At 46.4% G+C, this 26,030-nt stretch overlaps 1 protein-coding gene across 5 annotated transcripts in view; it reads left to right on the top strand.

Moving 5' to 3' along the window:
• SPECC1L (sperm antigen with calponin homology and coiled-coil domains 1 like) overlaps positions 1-26,030 on the top strand; it is a 75,488-nt gene that overhangs the window by 30,449 nt on the left and 19,009 nt on the right. For all 5 annotated transcript variants that reach the window (XM_040416425.1, XM_040416423.1, XM_040416421.1 and 2 more), the window contains exons 2-10: positions 72-249; positions 7,974-8,121; positions 8,849-10,428; positions 10,523-10,730; positions 12,662-12,735; positions 14,302-14,477; positions 14,560-14,726; positions 14,815-14,924; positions 20,039-20,129. In XM_040416425.1, coding sequence (XP_040272359.1) covers positions 109-249; positions 7,974-8,121; positions 8,849-10,428; positions 10,523-10,730; positions 12,662-12,735; positions 14,302-14,477; positions 14,560-14,726; positions 14,815-14,924; positions 20,039-20,129 — 2,695 coding nt within the window. In that variant the 5' untranslated portion in view covers positions 72-108. The remainder of the gene's footprint in view (positions 1-71; positions 250-7,973; positions 8,122-8,848; positions 10,429-10,522; positions 10,731-12,661; positions 12,736-14,301; positions 14,478-14,559; positions 14,727-14,814; positions 14,925-20,038; positions 20,130-26,030) is intronic.

The following is a 26,030-nucleotide window of genomic DNA, read 5'->3' as shown; positions in this document are numbered from 1 at the left end:
TTTGCCATAATAGTAGAATTCTGATGAAATATACACTATAATGTATTGACGATCTTGCTCTTGCTTCACAGATTCAGCTGTAAATGCATCACAAACAGGCCGCCCAGGATGAGGAAAGCAAGCAGGAGCACAACCTCTGCCCCCAAGGTACCTGCCACCAACAAACCGCAGGGCAGTGAGAGGTCCAAGTCAGACAGCAGCGCACCTATATCATCCAAGGTATCCCGCCCGGGATCATCTTTATCAAAGGTTAGAACTAGTGCGTCCAAAAAGTGCCGCTCAGATGCACATTTACTTTATTACAGTTTGTTATATATTCATTAATAGCAATGCCTGCAGGAGACATGTCAGAAGATAGTGTCTATATTAAAGGGGATCTCCGGGCCAGAGATATTAAAGTGGTTGTCCATTTTCCTATATTGATGATCTATTCTCAGGAATCGGATACAGTAGGTCATCAATATTCGATTCAGAAAAAGACTTGCATGATCCGGCACCTTAGCAATAAAACATAACTTTAAATATTGAACTCTGAACACCATGGAGATTTTAATGTGTTAAATTAAACGTTATGTTGTATTGCTAAGGCGCTGAATCAAGTCTTTTTCTGCAGCTATTCTTAACCCAAAGTCCAGGGATAGATCCATGCTGCCGGCATTCAGCCAGGGGATTCTTCTACAATCGTTGGTTTTCGGGTGAGCTGTGCATTCCTGCTGATCAGCTGTTTGAAGAGACTGCCGCACTCCTGTGAGCGCTGCATTATTTTCACTGTTTACCTGCTCGCCGCCGACACTGCAGCAGCAAGCAGTGTAATTACAGCTCCAACGTCCCATTCACTTGAATTATACAGAGCAGTTGTAGTTACACTCTATATCCCATTCAAGTCAATGGCGCAGAGGAGCTGTAATTACACCTGCTCACCACTGAGCTGCCGATGGTGAGCAGGTAAACAGTGATGACAATGCAACACTTGTAGGAGCACTGCGCTCTTCAAACAGCTGATTGGTAGAAGGGAGCCCGGAGTCGGACCCCAGAGGATCTATTATTAATGACCTATCCTGAGGATAGGTCATCAATATAGGAAAACAGACAACCCCTTTAATGACGCCGAGCACCTTTGCCGATCAGCTGTTTCGGGCAGCTGCGGCGCCACCAAGTATACAACATAAGCAGGAGACTTCATACACTCTGTAGTTTCCCGCGCCAGTGTGCTGAAGCTCAGCTCCCATTCACTTCAATATTAACACAGCCACTACACGGTGTACGGAGCGGCTTCCAGTACCATACATTGTCTCGTTTCCAGTACGAAACAGTCTTGTGAAGCAGATGATCCGTACGGGTGCCAGGTGCTGAGAATAGGTCACCAATATCTATAGCAATGAGAACCCGTTTAATGAAAGGTATCCATGCACAATGGTCCCTGTGGTGTCAGGTTAGGGCACCTTTGACCAGAGTGTGTATTACAAACCTTACACCAGAGGTTGCACTAAATATTTTCCTGCAGAATAAAAATGATCCTCCATATTAAGCTCATGTTCACAGTGTATTTTGGTAAGTATTCTTAACGGAATCAGCATTCCATTGATTTAAATGAGAATCCACTCTGTCGTTCATGCAGCTTGAAAACCATGTTAAGAAAGGACTTGTCGACCCAGAGGGCCGCTATATCTTTGTAGCTGCTTCCATCAATGGCGCCCTGTATGTTATCATTGGGATGTATATACCTCGTTGCAAATTCTACATCTAGAAGTCTAATTTACCACAGCATTTCCACACGAGAAGGTCTTATGCCTGGGAGACTGCAATACGCTACTAGATCCCTTAGTGGATAGGTGCTATTCAGAAAATGACCCCCAAGCACATCAACAAACGGTGACTTTATTCACTAGATTACTATTGGAAGTTGGGTGGGTGGACCTGTGGAGACATAGAAACCCGAGCACTAAGCTACATTCCTGTCACTCTGCTGGTCACAGCTCACTCTTTCGTATAGACTATGCCATAGGCAACGCTGTTCTATGCTCCAACATTCAGTCAGTGACCTACGAGCCTGTACAGCTGAGTGTATGCACATCAGAGGGACCTATTAGGCCCACCATGAGAATACACCCCTTTTGGTTGTCCCTCTTCACTAACAATGACAAGATCCCAGATCAATTGTCGGTTTTCTTGTCTGAAAATGAGTCTACTGACGACCCAATCCTAATATGGGAAACTCTGAAGGCCTATTTGAGAGGGTGCCTAAAATCTTCCATCTCGTTTATTAAGAGCACCTCTGCAAGGCAGGAATCTGAGCTGGCCTCTGAATGTACCAGATTTGAGGCGCAATATGTGGCAGACCCTACTGACTTGCATAAAGGCGCCAGGTTGAATAAAGGACGTCAATATCTCGCCCTCTTAAAGGAGAAAGCACAGCGTAAGATATTCTTCACTAAACAATCCTACTTTAAATTGGGCAACCAGTCTAGTAAGCTATTAGCACATATCGTGCATCAAAACTAGGCGTCTCCCGCAGTCCTGAGAATACAGGCTAGTGATGGTAATATGCTCCTTGAGATCTTGGGCATCGCCCGAAGCTTCCAGGAATTCTACCAGGGACTATATCAAGTCCAGGTGGAACAATCCCCTTAGAGTAATGGGCATCTGCAAATCAGACAGATACTGCTCAGACTGTCACCAGATAATGTCCTTATGCTAGACTCTCCAATCACCACGAGAGAAATATCTGAGGCTATTGCCTCACTGGCCACTGGCAAGTCCCCAGGCCCAGATGGTATCACTTTAGAGGTATATGTTAAATATTCGGAATCCCTCGTGGAGGGTTAAACCAGATAAAAACCCTACAGAGTGCAGATTGCCCACTTTCTGTACTGAATTTAGACTATAAAATAGAGTTGTTGCGATACCAAATTTTTGATTCGGTTTCGATACCATGAAAAAGTATTGCGATACTCGATACCATTCGATACCACGCGAAAAAAATAAACAAAAAAAGCCACGTGCATTCCTCATTTTTAAAAATGGCGAATCGCGCAGTTTTTATTTTATTTTTTCTGTTCCGGCATTCACCACCTAGTTTTTTTTTTATATTTTAATAGTTTGGACTTTTCTGACGTGGCGATGTAATATGTTTATTTATATATTTTATATGTGAAATTGGGAAAAGGGGGGTGATTTATACTTCATATTTTAGTGTTTTTTTTTTTTTCACTTTTTATTTAATAACTATTTCCCCCCTTAGGGGCTAGAACCTGGGATCTTTCATCCCTTTTCCTATTCACCCTGATAGATCTCTATCAGGGTGAATAGGACTCCACACTGTCCCTGCTGCTCTGTGCTTTGTGCACACAGCATCAGGGATGTTACCATGGCAACCAGGGCTTCTGTAGCGTCCTGGCTGCCATGGTAACCGATCGGAGCCCCAGGCTTACACAGCTGGGGCTCCGATCAGAAGCTGCCACTGCACCACCAATGAGGGGGAGTGGAGAGGTCCCTGTGGCCACTGCCACCAATGATTTTAATACTGGAGGGTTGAGAGGGGCCGGCGCACTGTGCCACCAATGATTTTAATGGGATGGGGGGATTGAGGGGGGGGGCACACTGCACCACCAATGATTTTACCCCTTTATACAGGAGGCGGGTACTAGCAGATCAGCGGCAGTTAACTGCCGCTGATCGCAGCTCCCTGTCAGGGGCAGGGTGCCGGCAATGCGATTCTGCTGCCGGCACCCGCCTCCTGTATGTGTTAAAGACTGACTACTGTATATGAGTCCAGACTTTCACTATTAGGCCACACAGAGCGGCGCCCAGCGATGTCTCAGCACTCACCATTTAGTCCTGGGCGCCGCTCCGTTCGCCCGCAGTGCCCCATTACTGTCTCCTCTCCTGCTCCACATGCTGCTGATTACTATCGGAGCGATGGGAGGAGACATCAGCTTCACTAGTGGGCGTTCCTTCTCCCTGGCTGTAGCGCTGTCCAATCGCAGCGCAGGGAAAAGGAACGCCCACTAGTGAAGCTGATGTCTCCTCCCATCGCTCCGATAGTAATCCTATCATTGGGGGCGCAGTGCGCCCGCCCCTCCTCCGCCCCTCTCTTCTCATTGCCGCCCCTCCTCCGCCCCTCTCTTCTCATTGCCGCCCCTCCTCCGCCCCTCTCTTCTCATTGGTGGCAGCGGCAGCAGCACAGGGGGAGGGAGGACAGCTTCCTTCTCCCCGTGCTGCTGAGAGAGAACATGAGCGCGCCGATAGCAGCGCGCTCATGTTCAGAGATACTAGACTGCGCAGAAGCGCAGCCCAGTATCGAAAAAACGGAAATCCCGGTATCGTATCGATACCGGGACAAAAGTATCGATTGGGTATCGAAATTTCGATACCCGCAACAACCCTACTATAAAATACTAGCAACCAGGTTGAATAACGGTATTCTCAGTATTATACTGAAGCCTGACCAATCAGGCTTCATGCCCAGTAAATCCACATCCGAAAATATTCAACGTGTGCAGGTGGTGACTCAGATTGGTCTTCGGCAACACCGGTCTTGGTCCTTGGCGTCTTTGGATGCCGCCAAGGCCTTTTACTCTGTGGAGTGGCCATACCTACTTACTGCCTTAGTCCTCTTGCACACGACCGTATGATATTTGTTGTAATTGTTTTATTAGATTTTTTTCAATAAAATGAGTAATAAAAATAAAGGACTTGTGTATTCTTGGAGCAGCTTCCATGTGGAAACCGCACAAGAACCTGCAGCAGGTGTCCACAAGCTGTTTAGCAGCATTAAATGGGGCTAATCTATGGTCAGATCCACGGCATTCAAACTAGCCTTGCATTTCTGCAGTGGATGCTGTGGCAAATAGATATCTGATTTTTCCAACATGTATTTCTGCCGTGAAAACATCCCTCACATAATATATTTTTTTTATTTGAGGAAAAATATACCATTTGAGGTCATTTGGTTTAATAGGACATTGGCCAGTGTGATGTTCCTTATTCTCCCTATACAAAGCATTCAGAAAGTCTTCTGTCCCTTACATTTTTTTTTCACATTTTGCTAATGTTGCGGACTTGTGCGAAAAAAAACAAAAAAGGTCAAATTTTTCCACATTTTAATACACCATAATGAGAAAGTGAAAAAAGAATGATCAAAATCTTTGATTTATTGAAAAATAAAAGCTAAAATATTGGGTTGACATAAGTAGTCAGACCCTTTATTCAGTACTTAGTTGAAGCACCTTTGCAGTGATTACAGCCTCCAGTGTAATTGGGTGTGATGACACAAGGTTTGTAAATCTGGATTTGGGGATTTTTTTTTCTCTGCTGAATCTCTTATGCTTTGTCACGTTGGATGGGGACTGTCAGCCATTTTCAGGTCTCTCCAGAGATGTTCAATTAGGGTTATGTGAGGGCTCTGGCTGGTCCACTCAAGCACATTCACAGAGCTGTCGCTATACTACTCATATGTTGTTTTGGCTGTGTGCTTATGGTCATTGTCTTGTTGGAAGGGGAACCTTTGGCCCATTCTGAGGTCCAGAGCACTCTGGATCAGGTTTTCATTGGCTCTTGGCCACCTCTCTTACCAAGACTCTTCTCCAATTACTTAGTTTGCGGGGGGCGGGGGGGGGGGGGGGGGGGGGGGTAGCTCTAGGAAGAGTAAAGGTTGTTCCAAACTTCTTCCATTTAAGAATTATGGAGGCCACTGTGCTCTTGGGAACTTTCAGTTCCACAGAATCTTTTGTACCCTTCTCCAGATCTGTGCCGCCACACAATCATGTCTCTGAGCTCTACAGGCAGTTCTTTCCTCTTGACTTGGTTTTTGCTCTGATATGAATTGTCAGCTGTGAGACCTTATATAGACAGCAGGTGTCTTTCAAATCATGACCAGTCAACTGAGTTTACCACACGTGGACTCCAATCAAAATTTAGAAACATCTCCTATATGATTAAGAGAAATGGGAGCAGCCCCCAGAGCAAAATTTTATAGCAAAGGGTCAGAATACTTACATTCATGAGAAATTGTAGTTTTTTCCTTTTTAATAAATTTGCAAACATTTCTAAAATTCTGTTTTCACTTTATTTTATTTTGTTTTCATCATTATAAGGTATTGAATGCAGAATAATTATTTTATTTTATTGAAGCACAAGGCAGAACATAACAAAATGTGAAAAGGTCTGAAGACTTTCCGAATGCATTGTATATGAAGAAATCTTTGCTGATATCAGTGTCCCCATACAAATAGGCAGCATTAGACATTAGTTTTTCCTAAACTAACGCACTGCTAAGCTGATGTAATTCATATACCCATATGTGCTTATCCAAGGGGGGGTGTTGGTGGCAGCCAATAGCAGTCTACGACGGGAACGAGCGGGTGAAGCTAGGGAGGCTCATCCCCGTCGCGGCCTGCTATTGGCTGCCCCCCCACGTGGGATGTTTTCAGATTTCTGGACATCAGAAGCGTAGGGTGCCAGGGAGCCAGGTAAGTACAACCTGTGTGAGGGGTTTGGGGAGGCCCCACGAATACGAAAATGTCTGTTTCGCGGTTTGCAAAATTTGGATGCGGTCCGTGTGCCTTCTGCATTTTTTTTTTTGCGAACCAACTGACTTCAATTGGTCTCTGGACTGCATTTTGTGGACACATTATGTCTTTTTGCGGAATTGACTTACGGATTCAGGAAGCACATGGAAGACCCATGTGCTTTCCGCATCCATATGTCCTTTTTTCGCAAAAAGATAGAACATGTCCTATACTTGTGTCCAAAATGCGGGGACCACAGACCCATTGAATTCAGTTGGTCCACAAAAATGGACGCTGTCCGTAATTTGCAGATCGCAATTTGCAGACAGCAAAATGGATACAGTTGTGTACATGGGGCCTTAACGGGATATATTGTACTTGTGTGCATTATATATTGGTATATACTGCATCTGAGTGACACAGCTGTAGTATCTATACATATATAATGCACAGATCTTGGAGGTCTGATTCTTGGCACCCATGGCAATCAGCTGCTTGACAGGAGCATGGACACTGTTTAAAAATCATTCTATCTATAGCTACTGTACCTTTTACCTGAGAGCCATTTTAGCAGTCTGCGTTCTACCTTTTGGTCTTTAACAACCTAGTTTTGACACAATAAGGCATTGTTTCCCATGTGAATTCTCACCTGAGAACGTGTGATGTCACTGCTGCATCTTGTAAGGGTACAGGTACACAGTCAGGTTTCTTGATGCTTTTTTGGAGGCCAAAGCCAGGAGTGAATTAAAAAAGAGGAGAAGTCGTATCTGTCCTTTTTTATACTTTCTCTTCTTTTTTGATCAACTCCTGATTTTGGCTTCTAGAACTGCATCAGGAAAACTGACCGTGTGGCCGTACCCTACATTTCTGAGTAATGAACTCTAGCAGCAGACCAGAAGCGTACGGGGCGATAACCACAAATCTGGTCTCGTATTCTGCGGTATTTCCTCCTGGCCGCTTCCTGTAGATGCTGTAAGGATATTGCTGAGCAGTTATCTTTGCTCCTTCTTGATTTGGGCTGAAATATAACTCTCTAGCATCCTGCAGAAAATCTGTAGGCTCCGATAGATGTGATCTGTGACCTCCCTATGTGATGCATTCAGAAGCTGGATTATTTTCTTCTGGAAAGCTAAAAATGTGAGATGTTGTATGGGTGGTGGTAATAGAAGAACACCGTTATAATTGGGCTAGATTAGAAAGGTTTCAAGATAATTTCAAGTCTCTGCTCCTAGGACATGCATAGTAGATGGTGTCTTATCCTGCGATATGATGGGGCCTGAGGGCCACCTTTTTCTTCTGATGTTTAACTACTTCAGACATCTTTGTGTCTATGGCAATAATTCAGTCTGCATTTTCTGTGCAGTTCACATGTAATATTGTGTTGCCATATATATTCAGCCTTATGTGACAGAACAGCTGTTGAGCAGTAATATAATTGTTTCTGATTTGTTCCCCTTTATTCAGGCTAAAAGCAATGATGACCTCCTAGCTGGAATGGCTGGCGGGCTGCCTGCTAGTAATGGTGTGAAGGCCAAAAAAAGCAGTGCCGTGTCAAATCCCAACTCCGGATTTGCAATGAGTGGATCAGATAGCAAAGGAAGAAGCAACACAGGTATACTTTAACTACAATAGTGAAATTGTCTTAACTGCTGTACTTTTTATTATAATTTTTTGCCTCTTAATAGATATGGTGGGAAGCGGTTTACATTTTTTGTTTCCTTTTCTGTTTGCGCCAGTGTGGACAGTAGTGAGAAGCTGCTTTGTGTTAGGGTACTTTCACACTAGCGTTTTTCTTTTCCGACATAGAGTTCCATCACAGGGGCTCTATACCGGAAAAGAACTGATCAGGCATATCCCCATGCATTCTGAATGGAGAGTAATCCGTTCAGGATACATCAGGATGTCTTCAGTTCAGTGGTTTTGACTGATCAGGCAAAAGATAAAACCGTAGCATGCTACGGTTTTATCTCCGGCGAAAAAAAACCTGAAGACTTGCCTGAATGCCGGATCTGGCATTTTTCCCCATAGGAATGTATTAGTGCAGGATTCGGCATTCAAAATACCGGATCCGGCCTGCGCATGCGCAGACCGGTAAAAATGTGAAAAAAAATACAAGACGGATCCGTTCTTGCAATGCATTTGTGAGACGGATCCGCATCCGGATCCGTCTCACAAATGCTTTCAGTCACATCAAAATAGGCGGATCCGGCGGGCAGTTCCGACGACGGAACTGCCCGCCGGATCACACTGCCGCAAGTGTGAAAGTAGCCTTTTTTGGCATATTTTTGTTTTGCTTTTTGCTGCATATATTTGCATTTATCTCTTCTACCTATATACAGGCAGCACCAACACCAAGAGAAGTGGCTCATCTGGGACCAAAGAAGCAGGATCATCTCGAGAAAGAGTGCGTGAACGTTCTCGTTTAAATGCCAACAAAAAAACACAGAGTTCGGGGGTTAGTATAGGAGACCCATCTGCTCCAACGAAACGCTCTCGGGCCCGTACAGAGTCTGATGTTCTTCATATGAGCAAATCCAAATCAGACAACCAAATTAGTGATCGTGCTGCTCTTGAAGCTAAGGTAAAGGACTTGGTAAACTTGGCCAAGAGTAAAGATGCTGAGATTTTGCTCCTTCGAACAGAGCTAAGGGACTTTAGGACACAATTAGGAGATGATCTCTCTGACAAGAGTCCTGAAGAGCCCCCATTAATGCAGTTGCAGGAGCAGAATGCTGTGGTACGAGAAGAGCTGCAGCAGCTGAAAAATGAAAACCGCATGCTAAAAGATCGTTTGAATGCATTAGGTTTTTCATTGGGTCAGCAGCTAGATGTTACAGAGAAACTGTATGGCTACCAATCCATGGATATGGCTGCTGTCAGCCACAATGACTGTGGCGGAGGTACTTTAGCCTCATCTGTGGAGGGCTCTGCACCTGGCTCAATGGAGGACCTCCTGAGCCAGGATGAGAGTACACTCACAGGAGAGAGGAGGAGTAGTTCCATGGATAATTTAGACAGTGAATGCAGTGAAGTTTACCAGCCTCTTACCTCCAGTGATGATGCTCTTGATGCTCCATCTTCATCCTCTGAGTCAGAGGGTCTTCCTAGTACTGAACGATCCCGTAAAGGCAGTAGTGGAAATGTAAGTGAGGTGTCTGTAGCTTGTCTGACTGAGCGTATTCACCAAATGGAAGAGAACCAGCATAGCACAGCAGAGGAGCTACAAGCCACACTACAAGAACTAGCTGATCTACAGCAGATAACACAAGAGTTAAACAGTGAGAATGAGAAACTAGGAGAAGAAAAGGTCATTTTGATGGACTCCCTTTGCCAGCAAAGTGACAAACTAGAGTTGTTCAGCCGTCAGTTGGAGTATGCAAGAGCACTTCTTGATGAGCACCACGTGTCATACTCTCTAGATGAAGACCTGAAGAGTAGCAGATATTTAGAACTAGAGCAAAGATATATGGAATTGGCTGACAGCGGCCGTTTTGAGCGAGAGCAATTGTTGGGTGTTCAGCAACACTTGAGCAACACTCTAAAAATGGCAGAACAAGACAATAAAGATGCCCAAGATGTCATTAGAGCCCTTAAAGAACGGAACCACCACATGGAGCGCATTGTAGAGGCCGAGCAACATGCCAAGCAGGCACTAGCTGCAACTCTGGAGGAATACAAATCTTCCTTAAATGCCGAACAAGCAGAATGTTCCCGTCTGAAAACCCAACTGGAACAGGAGAAGCAAAGAGTGTCAGAGCTGTACTCCATACACAGCTCTGGAGATGCATCTCATATCCAGAATCTACTGGAAAGTGTGCGTTCCGATAAAGAAAAAGCCGAGACTCTGGCAGGGAACCTGCAGGAGGAATTGGTACATTTACAAAGTGACCTCAGACGAATGCAAGATGCTTTTGACAAGGTAGATTGATTCAAAAATACCGGTATCTCATTTTCAACCATATGGTGCCAACTGTTGTTTAATATTTTTGTTTTGTATTTAATGATCTTGTTAGCTGGAAGATGAATATAGAGCATTTCGTGATGAGGCGCAGAAGCAGGTATCAGAGTTGACTCTGGCACTGGATAAGGTACGGAGTGAGTTGGAGGAGAAGGAGACGGAGCGCAGTGACATGAAAGAGAGCATATTTGAACTGGAGGATGAAGTTGAGCAGCACAGAGCTGTGAAACTACATGACAACCTCATCATATCAGATCTCGAGAGTAAGTGTTTTGCATTTTTCCCAGCAGAGGGCATTATGACACAGACAACATCTTAAAAATGGACGTAGCATTCAAATTCAGCAACAGTGAAACAGCAATGCCCCTTGCAAACTAACAGATGAGAGAAAATTGATATAATGTAAAAATATTTGACTTGTACAGGAGCCGTCCACATGATATTAGAATAGTTTCTTATGTAAATCAAAGTGAAGCATCGATCACATTTATACATACACCTACCATGCAGTGGTGTTGTATAATAATTATATAAGCATCCATCTTCTTATTTTAGCATTTCTAAAAACTAATATGGAGCTTTTGCTTGCACATAAAAATGTCTTGGCTTCATATCGGTAAAGGTGTTGTCTCGTTACAAACACAGAACCCCTATCCTATCCGGAGTGTCTGACTGCCAGAGATAGCCAAGTTCTTTGTCAGACCCATACAGTTGAATGGAACAGCAGTGCACATGCATGACCCTATGTTCTCGTGGTCAGTCTCCCAATATGTAAACACTTATTCCCCATCCTGCGGATAGAGGATAAGTGTTCGTAATGATATAACCCATTTATCCGCAGGATTTGCCATATATGTCTGATAAATGTAGGACCCGCACCCATCTGCAGAATGTGGGTCCCCTGAATCCTGTCCCAAGCCACTGTGAATGGAGGGTAGGCTCTATGTGTGACTCTATCCATTCATTTCTATGGGGGTTCCAAAAATTAGAGAAGCTCGTAGATGCAGCCTCCTGTCTATTCACAGTGGTTCGGGGTGGGGACCAACATTTTGGGACCTGCATCTATCAAACATTTGTGGCATATCCTGAGGATGGGAATACCCCTTGCATTTCTTTATTCATGGAGCTTTTGCCATAGAAAGCTTACAAAGCAACACACACAGACACACACACAGGCTCAGCCATTCGTAGATGCCCTATTTCAGTTCTTACAACAAGATTACAGTTTTATAATCCTGTTGGCGCTGAATGAGATGCATATGAAGGGGCCCAGATTTACTGATGTATCTGCGCCAAAGATATGTCCAAAAAAAGTCGAGCAAATCAGCTCAATTTGGAGCATTTAGGGTTTCTGCACTTTTTTCCAACATGCTAAGGCGCTTAGCAGAAAATGAGCTGGGCTAAAATACACTATTTTCTGCCAAAATTTTGATGCAATTTTGGAAGTAAGCCAACCAAGAGTTGGTACAGAGTCAGAGAAAAGTGTCTGTCCCTGCACCACATGTATCATCCAGCCGGAGCCCCTGTGATAAATCTGCTGCAGGTGTAGACAGCCTGTCTGAGCTTACCCCATCTATAGGAGTAGGAAATCTGGATCACAGAGTAGTCTAGATGGACCTAAAGTGCCTAATGTGATAAAAATATAATACAATTTGACCCTCTTTTATTACACTCCTAGTTCTCTATTACTAATTATTTTTTGCTAGTTTCATGTGTAAAAAAATAAATTGTGAAAACTATTTCAAATAGTTTTGCCTACAGTGGTGTTTTGTGTTTGTCACCCATCACTCCAATGGTTACATTATCCTAATTAAAATGTTTTACGTGTAAAGTGACAGGACCTTTTAATGACATGGTAACCGGCAGCCTTAAGGAGGCATCCTGTCCTGTACGTGCCGGTTGTCTTAAGCTCCTCTATCTTCCTGTCCCAGACAATAAGGCTGTAGCTGCTTCAGCACTTACCCAGAGGAGGTGTTAATACTTCATCAAGGAAACCTGTCTCAAATGTGGCTATTAAATACTTTTCTCATTTCCTTTCATGCTTCGTGTGTGCATACATCCTCGGGGTTTAACCAGTACTCGTGTAATAACTACCTTTTAAGATGAGTGCTCTGGATCATGTCCTAAATTGTGTAATTAAGTGATGGTACATGTATGTCACACACTTAAATGCTGATTCTCGTTTATCCTACAGACGCAGTAAAAAAGCTGCAGGATCAAAAACATGACATGGAGCGGGAGATAAAAATATTAAATCGAAAGTTAAGGGTAAGGGCTAATATTTTTTCCCCATTTTGATTGTTAATCAAGTTTAGTATCTTACAGAGGACCTTTCTGGTCTTCTTACATTTCTATTTGAAAGAGGCACCCTAAGATTTTTTTGTTTGTTTGTCTATAAGAATAAGATTAGGTCTTTTGTGTATGCCTTATGTGTACTTGTTTTATTTGATGTGTAATTTCTGGGTTGTCAGTCATCTTGATTCCTTCTTCCCCCAGATATGGTTTTCCTAATGAATCCTATGTTTCCAGTCATGCCTGGCTTTGTAGAGACAGAGTGGCAAGGAGTCTAACCACAATGCCCAGCTCTGAGTCCTCTTAGGGCAGTCATGACAGATTAGTGACACAGAGCTGCAGTCCCCTGACACTGCAGGGTCTCCGTATTCTTCTATGTAATGCAGCTTCAGTCTGTCTGCCATGCCATCTCTCTCTCCCCTGTCAACTCTTACATGCAGGAGGCAGGGAAGGCAGTGTGAAGGAACATATCATAGAATTACACTGGAGAGTCAGCACACACAGATAGTACAGGCAGTGTGAGTCAGGCGGTTTATACAACTGCAGCTAATCACTGTGTACACTCGCCTACTACCGGTATATGACTGAACTCCTCGCCCTTTAGATAGGGGAGACATCATATTTTTAACAGAATACAACGTGGATATACAAAGGAACATGGAGAGTGGGGATGTGAGAGACCTGAGAGCTGCCTGGAGGGATTTGATTGGTAATGATTTCATCCTGTAGTTCATAGGAAATCGCCCACAATGGAGAGACCCAGTTTCAGTTTACACATTAGAGCATGGTGTCAGACTTCAGATCCAATAATGAAAAGGTTAAAAAGCTATATATGCAAATGAGTTGTAACAAATCACACTGCTAGAATATTGGTGGTGAGTTAGTAATATAATTGGGGAAAAAATAAATAAATATTGAAATAACAATTCTGGTTTACTTAGAACTTGTGTCATGCTGATCCTTTCCCCCCCCCCCCCCCCCCCCCCCCCCCCTCCCTAAACAATTATGAATAGGTGATGACTGGGTTTTTCATAAATGTTCTTTGTAGGAAAATCCCTTTAAAGGGGTTCTCCAGGATTTTGATTCAGATGGCCTAGATAGGCTATCAATATCAGATTGGCAGGGCTTTGACACCCCTCACCCCTGACGATTGTGTTTCCTTGTAGTGTCAAAGCTGAAACTACACAGCTCCGTCTGTTGTTGTGTAGTGGAGTGAGATGGTAGCTACATCGCTGATCCCACTGAAGTGAATGGAAGCAGCACTGTGGTTACTAGCTTGGTCCATTGTACAGTGGATGCATCTATGTAGTCCTGGCACTGAAGCTACAAGGTAACAGCTGACCGGTAGGGGTGTGGGGTGACGTACCTCTGCCTATCTGATATTGATGGCCTATCCTGAGAATAGGCCATCAGTATCAAAATCCTGGACAACCCCTTTTAGATTATTACGCCATTCTTAAAGCTATGCATAAGTTTTCTTAAATATTTAACTGTGCCAGACATATTGTAGTGACTTATTCTCCTCTTCTGATTGCCATATAGGAGGAGTCTGCTGAATGGCGCCAGTTTCAAGCTGATTTACAAACGGCTGTTGTAATTGCTAATGATATCAAGTCAGAAGCACAAGAAGAAATCGGTGAGCTAAAACGCCGACTCCATGAGGCGCAGGAGAAGAACGAGAAACTTGCCAAGGAACTAGAGAATGCTGCATCCCGCAAGTAAGGCCATCATTATATTCAGGAATGGAAACGTAGAAATAGGCAATAAATTGTTGTGACCTAAACCTCCTAATCTCTCCAGGCAAGAAGAAGAAAGGGGTCGGGTCTATAATTACATGAATGCAGTAGAGAGAGACCTGGCGGCACTGAGACAGGGAATGGGTCTTAGTCGCAGGTCTTCCACCTCTTCTGAACCTACACCCACAGTGAAGACTCTCATCAAATCATTTGACAATGCATCCTCACAAGGTATATGTTTTTTTAGCCTATTTGCCTATAACAACCATATGTGCCATCAACCCAGTAGTGTAACTTGCATATTATCCCCTCTTGATAGCCCCCAGTCCAGCAGTAGCAGCTACTGCTGCAGCAGCTTCAATTCCCCGCACACCCCTCAGTCCTAGCCCAATGAAGACACCACCTGCTGCTGCTGTCTCTCCCATGCAGGTAAGAAATGAAAAACATCCTGCATGTTGGACCTGCTTTGCTTTCTAGATAGAACTCTTGTAAATCCATGCACTTGTTTACTGACTAGTTGTCTTGCTCACTTAGTGGACTGGTAAACCCTTGTTTTACCACTTATTCATTTAGATATACTTTTGTGCTATCTATTATTCCGTCGCAATAAAAAACAAACAATTTGAAACTGTTCAGATATTCTTAGGATTCTTAATACAATGCCTTCGGAAAGTCTTCAGACCTTTTTTCACATTTTGGTATGTTGTAGCCTTAGGGTACTTTTACACTAGTGTTAGAAGAATCCGGCAGGCAGTTCCGGCAACGGAAATCCATATGCAAACTGTTTCAGGATCTGTCTGACAAATGCATTGAAATTCCGGATCTGTCTCTCCAGTGTCATCTGGAAAAACGGATCCGGTATTTATTTATTTTTCACATTTTTAAAGGTCTGCACATGGATCCGTTGATGCGGCAATTTCATGAACACTTGGTACCGGATCCAGCATTAATAAATTTCGATGGAAATTAATGCCGGATCCGGATCCGTTGATGCAGCAATTTCATGAACACTTGGTACCGGATCCAGCATTAATAAATTTCAATGGAAATTAATGCCGGATCCAGCAAGTGTTCCGGAATTTTGGCCGAAGAAAATACTGCAGCATGCTGCGGTATTTTCCCTAGCCAAATACCGTAAAAGGGACAGAACGGAAGACATCCTGATGCATGCTGAACGGATTGCTTTCCATTTAGAATGCATTAGGATAAAACTGATGTGTTTTTTTCCGGTATTTAGCCCCTATGACGGAACTCAATACCGAAAAACATTAACGCTAGTGTTAAAGTACCGTTACATGTTTTCCCCATCAATTTGCACTCAACACCCTATAATGAGAAGGTGAAAACAGAATTTTAGGAATGTTTTGCTAATTAATTTAACTGTAAAAAGTAAAAATTTTACATGGACATAAGTATTCAGAACCTTTTGCTATGACACTTGAAATTTAGCTCTGGGGGGCCTCCCATTTCTCTTGATCATCTTTTGAGATACTAATAATAATCTTATATATATATATATATATATATATATATATATATATATATATATATATATGTATATATATATATAGTGCCAACATATTCCGCAGTGGTTTACAATCGGGGGGTGCAAATATAAACTGAGTCATAAATAACATAGCAACAAACAGGGCAACAATTAAAACGAGGAATGAGGGCCCTGCTCGCAGGAGCTTACAATCTATGAGATGGAGATGGGGTTGAGACAAAAGGAGTTTGGTCAGGCGATGTGATAGTCTAACCTAAAAAGATGTGTTTTTAGGGAGTACCTAAAACTGTAGATGTTGTGAATTAACCTAATAGTTTGGAGTAGGGCATTCCAGAAAACTGGTGCAGCTGGAAAGAATTCTTGGAGATGGGAGTGAGAGATGTAGGGGCGGTGCAGCACTGTGAAGAGCTTTGTGGGTAAGAATGAAGACTATAAATTGAATCCTATACTGTATTGGTAACCAGTGCAATGACTGGCACAGAGCGGAGGCATCAGAGTAGTGGTTAGACAGATACAGAAGTCTGTCTGCTGCGTTCAGGATAGATTGGAGAGGGGAGAGTCTGGTGAGGGGGAGGCCAATTAGTAATGAGTTAGGCTACTTTCACACCGGCGTTAGGTGCGGATCCTTCTGGTATCTGCACAGACGGATCCGCACCTATAATGCAAACGCTTGTATCTGTTCAGAACGGATCTGTTTGCATTACCATGAACAAAAAATAATAATAATAATGATAATGCAAACGGATCCGTTTTGACTTGCACTGAAAGTCAATGGGAGGCGGATCCGTTTTCAATTGCACCATATTGTGTCAGTGAGAATGGATCCGTCCCCATTGACTTACATCGTAAGTCAGGACGGATCCGTTTGGCTCCGCATCGTCAGGCGGACATCAAAACGCTGCAAGCAGCGTTTTGGTGTCCGCCTCCAGAGCGGAATGGAGACTGAACGGAGGCAAACTGATGCATTCTGAACGGATCCTTATCCATTCAGAATGCATTGGGGCTAAACTGATCCGTTTTGGGACGCTTGTGAGAGCCCTGAAACGGATCTCACAAGCGGACCCAGAAACGCCAGTGTGAAAGTAGCCTTACAGTAATCAAGACTGGAATGGATCAGGGCAACAATGAGCGTTTTTTGTTTTGTTTCCACAGTAAGAAAGGTGCGGATTCTAGAGATGTTTTTGAGGTGCAGGCGGCATGAGCAGACAAGAGATTGAATACCGGGGGTAAAGGAAAGATCAGTGTCAAACAGAACACAGGGACAGCGGACTGAGATGGAGATTTTAGGTTTAGTTAGCTTAGTTTTTGAAAGATGAGAGGTGATATCGCGGGAAGAAGTATATAGTTGGGTGTCATCGGCATAGAGATATTACTGGAGACCAAATCTGCTGATAGTCTGTCCAGTAGGGGCTGTGTAGAGAGAAAAGAGGCGAGGACCTGGGACTGAACTCTGAGAAACCCCAAGCGCAAGAAGGAGAGGAGGGAGCCAGCGAATGGATACACTGAAAGAGCGGCCGCAGAGATGGGAAGAAAATAAAGAGAGAATGGTGTCCTTAAGTCCGATAGATTAGAGCAGGGATGCTCAACCTGCGGCCCTCCAGGTGTTGTAAAACTACAACTCCCACCATGCCCTGCTGTAGACTGATAGCTGTAGGCTGTCCTGGCATGCTGGGAGTTGTAGTTATGCAACTGCTACAGGGCCGCAGGTTGCGCATCCCTGGATTAGAGCATGGTGAGGAGTAGATGGTGGTCTACAGTGTCAAATGCTGCAGAAAGATCAAGGAGAATTAGTCAAGAGTAGTCACCGTTGCGTCAGGAGGTAATTGGTCATTTTGGTGAGGGCAGTTTGTGTAGAATGTAAGGTGTAAGGTGCGAAAACCAGACTGTAGTGAATCAAAGAGAGAGTTAGTGAAGAGATAGCAGATGAGGTGAGAGTAGACCAGTCACTGTAGAAGTTTAGAGATGAAGGGGAGATTAGAGACAGGTCTGTAGTTAGCTACGCTGGATCGGTCAAGAGTTTTTTTTTTAATAATGGGGTTGTGACAGAATGTTTCAAAGAAGAGAGGAAGATACCAGAAGAGAGAGAGAGACTGAAGATTTTTAGTTAGGTGAGTGGTGAGAGACTGAGAGAGACTGGAGGAGGTATGAGGGAATAGGGTCACTAGTGTATGTGGTAGGACAAGAAGAAGAGAGGAGCCTGGAGACAACTTCTTCTGTGACTGGGTTGACTATGGAGAGTGAGCCAGAGGAGATATGGGTGGGAAAAAGATCAATTCCACTTAGAGGCTGGGAGCTGATTTCCTGATGGATATTTTAAATTTGTATTTGAAAGTCGGTAGCTAGATCGCCAGCACAGAGGTCTGTACTAGGTACATGCACTTTTGAGATGTTTCTGTACCTTGGAGTCCACCTGTGGTAAATTCAGTTGATTGGACATGATTTGCAAAGACAATCCGCAGTCTATAGGTCTCACAATTGATAATGCATATCATATCAAAAACCAAGGTATGAGGAGGAGAGAACTGCTTGTAGAGCTCCGAGAAAGGATTGTGTGGAGGCATAACATCTGGAGAAGGATACAATACATGTCTGCTCCACTGAAAGTTCTCAAGAGCACAGTAGACTCCATATTCTTAAATGGAAGAAGTTTGTAACAACCAGTGCTCCTCCTACAGCTGGCCGCCTCTTCAAGCTTAGTAACTGGGAGAAATAAGCCTTAGTAAGAGAGGTGACTAGGATTGGTTACTCTGGCTGAGCTCTAAAGATCCTGTGTGCAGATGGGAGAAACTTCCAAAAGGTCAACCATCACTACAGAACTCCACCAATCTCGGCTTTATGGCAGAGTAAAAGACGCATGAAAGACTGCCTGAAGTTTGCATAAAGCACCTAAAAGACTCTCAAACTGTTAGAAGCAAGATTCTGTGGTCTGATGAAACCAAGTTTGAACGTTTTGGCCTCAAATCCAAGTGTCATCTCTGTGTAAAGCCAAGCACTGTTTATCACCTGCCCAATACCATTCCTACAGTGAAGCATGGTGGTGGCAGCATCACGCTATGGGGGTGTTTTTCAGAGGCTAGGGCAGAGAGGCTGGTCAAGGTTGAATGGTGCAAAGTACAAAGATATTCTTAATGAAAACCTGATCAAGAGTGATCTGGACCTCAGACTGGGCTGAAGGTTCACCTTTCAACAAGATAATGGGGACAATTTATCATGAGGGGAATATTTGAAGTCCGTTTTGCTTGAGTCTATGTTGGCGTACAATATGCCACATTTATCAATGTCGCATATTTGATAAATTTGTCTTAATCTTAAACCTAACACTTTTGTCAAAAAATAAATAAAAAAAAGCGACTCCAGTTTTCCTACTTCACCCTCCTACTAGACTTAGACTGCGGCTTGAGATTTTGTAAAAAAAAAGTCTCAATGATAAATCTGGAGTGAAACTCCTTAACATAGAGGAGGGGGTGGTGTAAAAATGCTAAAAGTTACAAAAGTCCCCTTTTGCAACTTTTTGAAATGAGAATTCTGGAGTGAAGGCAAATAAATGAGAGCCAATGATCCTAAGCACACAGCTAAGACAACACATGAGTGGTTTAGGGACAACTCTGTGAATATCCTTGAGTGGCCCAGCCAGAACCCTGACTTGACTTGAACACAATAGAACATCCCTGGAGAGACCTGAAAATAGCAGGTCATGGTCCCCGTCAAACCTGACAGAGCTTGAGGGGATCTGCAGACAAAAATGACCGAAAATCCCCAAATCCAGGTGTGGCATCATACCCAAGAAGACTGTAGGCTTCAGCTAAGTAAAGGGTCTGAATACTTGTGTCAATCCAATATTTTAGTTTTTCCTTTTCAATAAATTAGCAAAGATTTCAAACATACTTTTTTCACTTTGTCAATATGGCATATTGGATGCAGACTGATGGGGACAATTTTATTTATTTTTCTTTTAATTTAAGCACAATCATCTATAATTTTTTTTTAATGTATGAAATATGTGGTAAAATTGACCTATGTTCTGTTCTTCATGCAGAGACACTCCATCAGTGGGCCTATATCTTCCACTAAATCATTGCCAGGCCTGTCAGAGAAAAGACCAAGTTATGCTGAAATACCAGTGCAAGGTGCATAAAACTCTAAGGGTCAAAAGTTATGCTGTTCTTATTTCTTGCTTTTCACATTTACAGGCACAGTGCCATTGGTAAAGGCTTTGCCTCTAGAAGGCTGACATGAACAGGACTATTCCCCGTGTGTGTCACAGAGGACCTGTCAGCTCTCCGGACACATCTCTTTTAATAAATACTATAACATTTATGGAACATCGTTCCTTACAGCTCTTCACTGTGCCATTCCTCTGTTATTTCTCCTGGAAGTGTTTGTTACCTGGTTTGGGGTCACTAAACCACTAGCATGTCGTTATGCAACTGGGATTTAGGATCCTAGAGCTGCCCATAGCATAAGGGGGCATTCACCCGACCGTAGTTTCGGTCTGCATCCTTCCGCATGCAGATCAGATGTGGTTCTATTCATTTCAAAGGGACCGTGAAAGATGAGGACAGCACACCTCATGCTTTACTCATCCGTGAAATCCATTCTGCGGCCCCACAAAAAAAATAGAACATGTCCCATTCTTGTCTGTTTTGCGGTCAAGAATAGGCATTTCTAAGAAAGGGCAGGACATACTGATCCCCAAAATGCAGAACACACTGACTGAGAGGAGAGTCTGGCACTGTATTCCAGCTTCATCAGACAGATGCCCACTTCAGTTATAAAGCCAAACATTCTGCACCTCACTTCACTATGCATGTGCCTGGTGTGCAGTGAATACACAGTGTAATGAGGTGTACTTTCCTCATGCATATGCTATGCATCCCATAGTCCTGGACTATCCTTTTGTGGTGATGGATGGGTTTGCTGTGGCAGGTTTGGGACCTTAAACCCCAACTGTATAATGGCATGCTCCTTTTTAGTGGCCTCAAACCAGGTGACCGGTTCCCTTGACAATTTAGTTTTTTTTCCCCATTTCCTTTACCAATGAAGTGTGCCTCTTCACAACCTGACAGTTATTGCTGATTGCGTCATTAGGGGAACATTGTTTTGACAAGGGGATGGTAACATCAAGTTGTGAGTAGCAGAGTCCTGTTTAGACAGCATAATCTGCTGCCCGAGAACGATGATTGAGTTGTCCACACCTCAGATCATTTCATCTGATCGGGTGGTATGCGGCTCCTTTACACGGGCCGATCATAGGAATGCTCACTCCAGATAATCGGCCCGAATATCGGGCACCTTTAGCAGCAGCTCATCTCCTGTGGGAACAAAGGAGTGGTCATGTTGAAATCCAACATTCCCAGTTCTTCTGTTCCTTGACAACTGCCTACATTGGAGAGTTGGGACGTCTCATGTAACATATGCCATGTATGTTTGGGCATTTATTGTTCCTTTCTCGCCCATATTCCTTGGGGGACACAGGAAACCATGGGTATAGCTCTGCTCCCTAGGAGGCGTGACACTAAGTGAAAGCTGTAAGCCCCTCCTCCATCAGCTATACCCCTCAGCCTGGAGAAGAGACTGCCAGTTTTTTGCTTAGTGTCCAAGGAGGCAAGACACCCCCTGCTTATGCAGGGTTGTTTTCCTATAATTTTTTATTTTTTGCGTTATTTGTTGTTTTAATTCGATTTTTTTCTACTTACAGGGACAACAGAGGCGCATTAGACCCCTCTGTTTCTCCCGGGGTTGAGTTGCGCCAGTGCCGGTAATACCGCACTGCCGCCTCCCCCACAGAAGACAAGGTGGACCAGGGCAGCCTCGCTCCCCTGCGTCCCGCCAGCTCAAGGGTCGCCCGCACGCCAAGTCCCTCCCCCGGCTTCCTGCCACTGCGGTGCCAGTAGCTGAAGGGGCGACCCTGCTGGATGGATTGAGGGCGAAGACAGCGTATGGTGAGAGTGGCTGCTCCAGCCTCCCCTTCCTTCCCACTGCTGCTACATCGAGCCCCCCCCCCCCCCCCCCCCCATGGGCATATCTTACCGGCACCTTACCGGGTATCATTTGGGGGGGACTTTGTCAGGGCAAAAATTCACTTTATTAGCGGCAGGGCACGAACTCATGCCTTCAGGGACGGCTGTAGGCTGGGGGCCGTTTTTCCTTGGCACGAACAGGCGCCATAGCTGGCCGGCACTCATCCAATCTTGGGGGTTAAAATCATTTTGCCGCGCGCGCGCGGCTTTGCGTCTCTTCAGCGCGGCGAGGGGTGGGCGGAGCTTCATAGCGCTCCGCTACTTCCGGTTTCGTCGGGCTCCACATCGCATACTGCGTGGAATCCTCTCTACGTCCGATCCTGAAGCTGTTCATCCCCGTGCCGGCTGCCTCTCCTCCACAGCCTCCTTCAGTCTGCTTCCCTTGCTGCTGCCGCTTGCAGGGTCTGGTAGGACTGTTAACCCCCTCCGTGCCAGTACTGTTGTTGGGTGTAATCTCCGTTCCTTTTGCCCTGGGGTCTCCCATAAGGCAACATTTCCACCATGTCAGACCCTTCTGCAGCTGCCAAGCCTTGGTACCATGCCTGTACTGCTTGTAGGGAACCCTTTCCCCGGGGGCAGTCTGATCCGCACTGTCCTGCATGCCGAGCTCCACCGCAGCCTCAGTCGCCCGCTGTGTCGCTCCCTGCTTCCTCTGACCCGCCTGACTGGGCTAGATCCCTGTCCCAGGCCGTGGAAAGCCTCACTCATGTCGTGGGCCGCCTAATAGACAGGCCACCTACCCCGCAGGACGCTACTTTTACTGTCGCGCCCTCCGGGTCCACCGCTTCTGCCGCTGCAGCGGGTTCACTCCCTCTTAGTGACCCCTCCCGAGCTAGGCACTCTCAGAAGCGTCTTAGAGTAGAGCGAGCCTCCTCCTCGGATGCCTCCCTCTCCCCGCCACGCGTGCGCACCCAGACGAGCCTCTCCTCTCCAAAGGATTCGCTCTCTGAAGGTGAATTGGCGGTTTCAGATTTGGAAATGGACTCGGCCCTGCCGTCCAAGCTAGCCTCAGCGATGAGTCAACTCATCTCGGATATTCGTGACACCTTTAAGGTGCAGGATGACCCCCCTAGCTCTGACGCAGCTAGCGTCTCCTTTATCAGACCCAGGCAGGCCTCAAAAGTCTTTCCAATCCACTCTGATTTCTCCTCCGTGGTGTCTAAGGCTTGGGCTCGCCCGGACGCCCGTTTTGTCAATCCCAAGAAGCTGGACATTTGCTATCCATTTCCAGCCGATGTCGTGGCCACCTGGTCGTCCCCACCCAAGGTGGACCCCCCTGTGGCCCGTCTGTCAAAAAACACGGCCATCCCTGTTCCCGACGGGTCCTCTCTTCAGTCAGCGGAGGACCGTCGCATGGAGACCCTTTCCAAGGGCATTTTTGCTGCCTCCGGTTCTGCTCTCAGACCGGTTTTTGCCTCTGCTTGGGCAGGTAAAGCAATCTCTGCTTGGGGTGCGCAGCTGGAACAGGAGTTGGACTCGGACGTCCCCATCCAGGACCTACGTTCCTTGGCCCAGCTTATTATTCGGGCCGGGAATTTTGTTTGTGAGGCCTCCCTTGATGCGGGAGCCCTTATTGCACGCTCCTCCGCCCTGGCGGTTTCCGTCAGGAGGGAGCTCTGGCTGAAAGTTTGGAAAGCGGACGCTGCCTCCAAACGTTCCTTGGCGGGGCTACCGTTTGCGGGTTCCCGCCTTTTCGGGGTCCGCCTAGACGAGCTTATTTCGGAGGCCACGGGTGGTAAAAGCACCCATCTCCCTCAACCCCAAGCCAGGGGCGCCCCCCGCGGACGCCCCGGTGCGTCTCGTTTTCGGTCCTCCCGCAGGACCTCTGGGGCTCCCCCCGCAGCTGCCGCTTCGGCCCCTCCCCAGGATAAACGTAGGAAGCCGTTTTTTCGGGCACAGCCCTCCTGGCGCAGGCCGCAGGCTGCCCGCACACCCGCAGCAAAGCAATCCTCTGCCTGAAGGCGCGCCCCCACCCACCCGGGTGGGGGGCAGGCTCCTCCTTTTCAGGGACATCTGGATGGCTCACATCTCCGACGCCTGGGCTCTCGAAATTGTGTCCTCGGATACAAAATCGAATTTGCGTCTTTCCCTCCAGATCGGTTCTTTCGCTCCCGCCCCCCGCGGGACCCGAAAAGCGCGGCTGCGTTCTCCGCGGCTGTTCAAGCCTTACTGGACAGAGGGGTGATTACCCCCGTTCCTCTAGAGGAAAGGTTCCAAGGGTTCTATTCGAACCTCTTTGTTGTTCCCAAGAAGGGAGGTTCGGTGCGGCCCATTTTGGACCTCAAAAAGCTCAACCGTTTTCTCTTCCTTCGACGGTTTCGGATGGAGTCCCTCCGTTCCGCGGTGGCTTCCCTGGAGCAGGGAGATTTCATGTCTTCCATCGATATACAGGATGCCTACCTCCATGTTCCGGTAGCCCGGTGTCACCATTGCTTCCTCCGATTCGCCGTGGGGGACCTCCACTTCCAGTTTGTCGCCCTTCCCTTTGGGCTGGCAACAGCCCCCCGGGTGTTCACCAAGGTCCTGGCCCCGGTTTTGGCCTTACTCCGTTCCAGGGGTGTTTTTCTGCTACCGTACTTGGACGATATCCTCATCAAGGCTCCGTCCCTTTCCCAAGCGGTTGCCAGCGTGGATCTCACTCTAGAGACTCTGGCGAGATTCGGTTGGGTCATCAACTTCCCCAAGTCCTCCCTTCCTCCCGCCAGACAACTGGTCTTCCTGGGAATGCTTTTAGACACGGAAGCGGCGGAGGTACGTCTTCCCTCGGAAAAACGTCTGACCCTCCGTCGGGCGATTCAGGGTCTCCTTCTCCACCGTCGACCGTCCTTCCGCTTCTGCATGCGGGTCTTGGGGCAGATGGTTGCCTGCTTCGAGGCAATCCCATTTGCGCAGTTTCACTCCCGCCCTCTCCAACGGGCGATCCTCTCCTCCTGGGACAAATCGCCGGAGTCTCTGGATCATCCCTTCCATCTATCGCCTCCGGTACGGTCATCTCTCCGCTGGTGGTTGCAGTCCCCTCTTCTGGGCAGGTCCTTTCTGCCGATCAACTGGTTGGTGGTTACAACCGATGCCAGTCTCTTGGGCTGGGGAGGCGTGTTTCCTCCCCGATCCGTCCAGGGCATTTGGTCTCCATCGGAGTCCAAACTCTCGATCAATGTCCTGGAGCTGAGAGCGGCCCTTCTGTCTCTGCGACACTGGACTCATCTGCTGAAGGGTCATCCAGTTCGTGTGCAATCGGACAACGCCACGGCCGTGGCGTACATAAACCACCAGGGGGGCACTCGCAGCGTTGCAGCAATGCGGGAGGTCACCAGCATTCTCCGTTGGGCGGAAGCCCACGTCCCGGCCCTATCTGCAATTTTTATTCCAGGGGTGGACAATTGGGCGGCGGACTTCCTCAGTCGCACCACCGTCGACCCCGGCGAGTGGTCTCTTCACCCGGAGGTGTTCGAGGCCATTTGCCTTCGTTGGGGCATACCGGACGTGGACCTCATGGCCTCAAAATTCAATCACAAGGTCCCCGCATATCTGTCCAGGGCCAGGGATCCGGGAGCCTGCGGAGCCGACGCCCTCGTTCTTCCTTGGCGAGGCTTCGCGCGCCCATACATATTCCCTCCCATCCCTCTCCTGCCCAAGGTCCTTCGGAAGATAGCGGCGGAAGGCGTCTCGGTGATTCTGGTCGCTCCGGACTGGCCCCGCCGGTCTTGGTATGCCGACCTCATGCTGCTCCTGGCAGACGCGCCCTGGCCGCTGCCCGCCAGGGAAGATCTTCTCTCTCAGGGACCGATCTTCCACCCGCGTTTAGGGTCCCTACGTTTGACGGCGTGGTTGTTGAGACCACCGTCCTGACGCGTAGGGGTTTTTCTGCGGACGTCGTCCGCACCATGATCCGCGCCCGTAAGCCGTCCTCTTCTAGGATCTATTATAGGACCTGGAGGACCTTTTTGGGGTTCTGTGCCGATCTGGGGATTCCTCCGCTCCGCTTTTCTCTCCCCACCGTTTTGTCCT

This window comes from Bufo bufo, chromosome 2 (assembly GCF_905171765.1).
Source record: "Bufo bufo chromosome 2, aBufBuf1.1, whole genome shotgun sequence".
NCBI classification, from domain to species: domain Eukaryota; kingdom Metazoa; phylum Chordata; class Amphibia; order Anura; family Bufonidae; genus Bufo; species Bufo bufo.
This window is presented reverse-complemented; position numbering and strand designations above follow the sequence as displayed.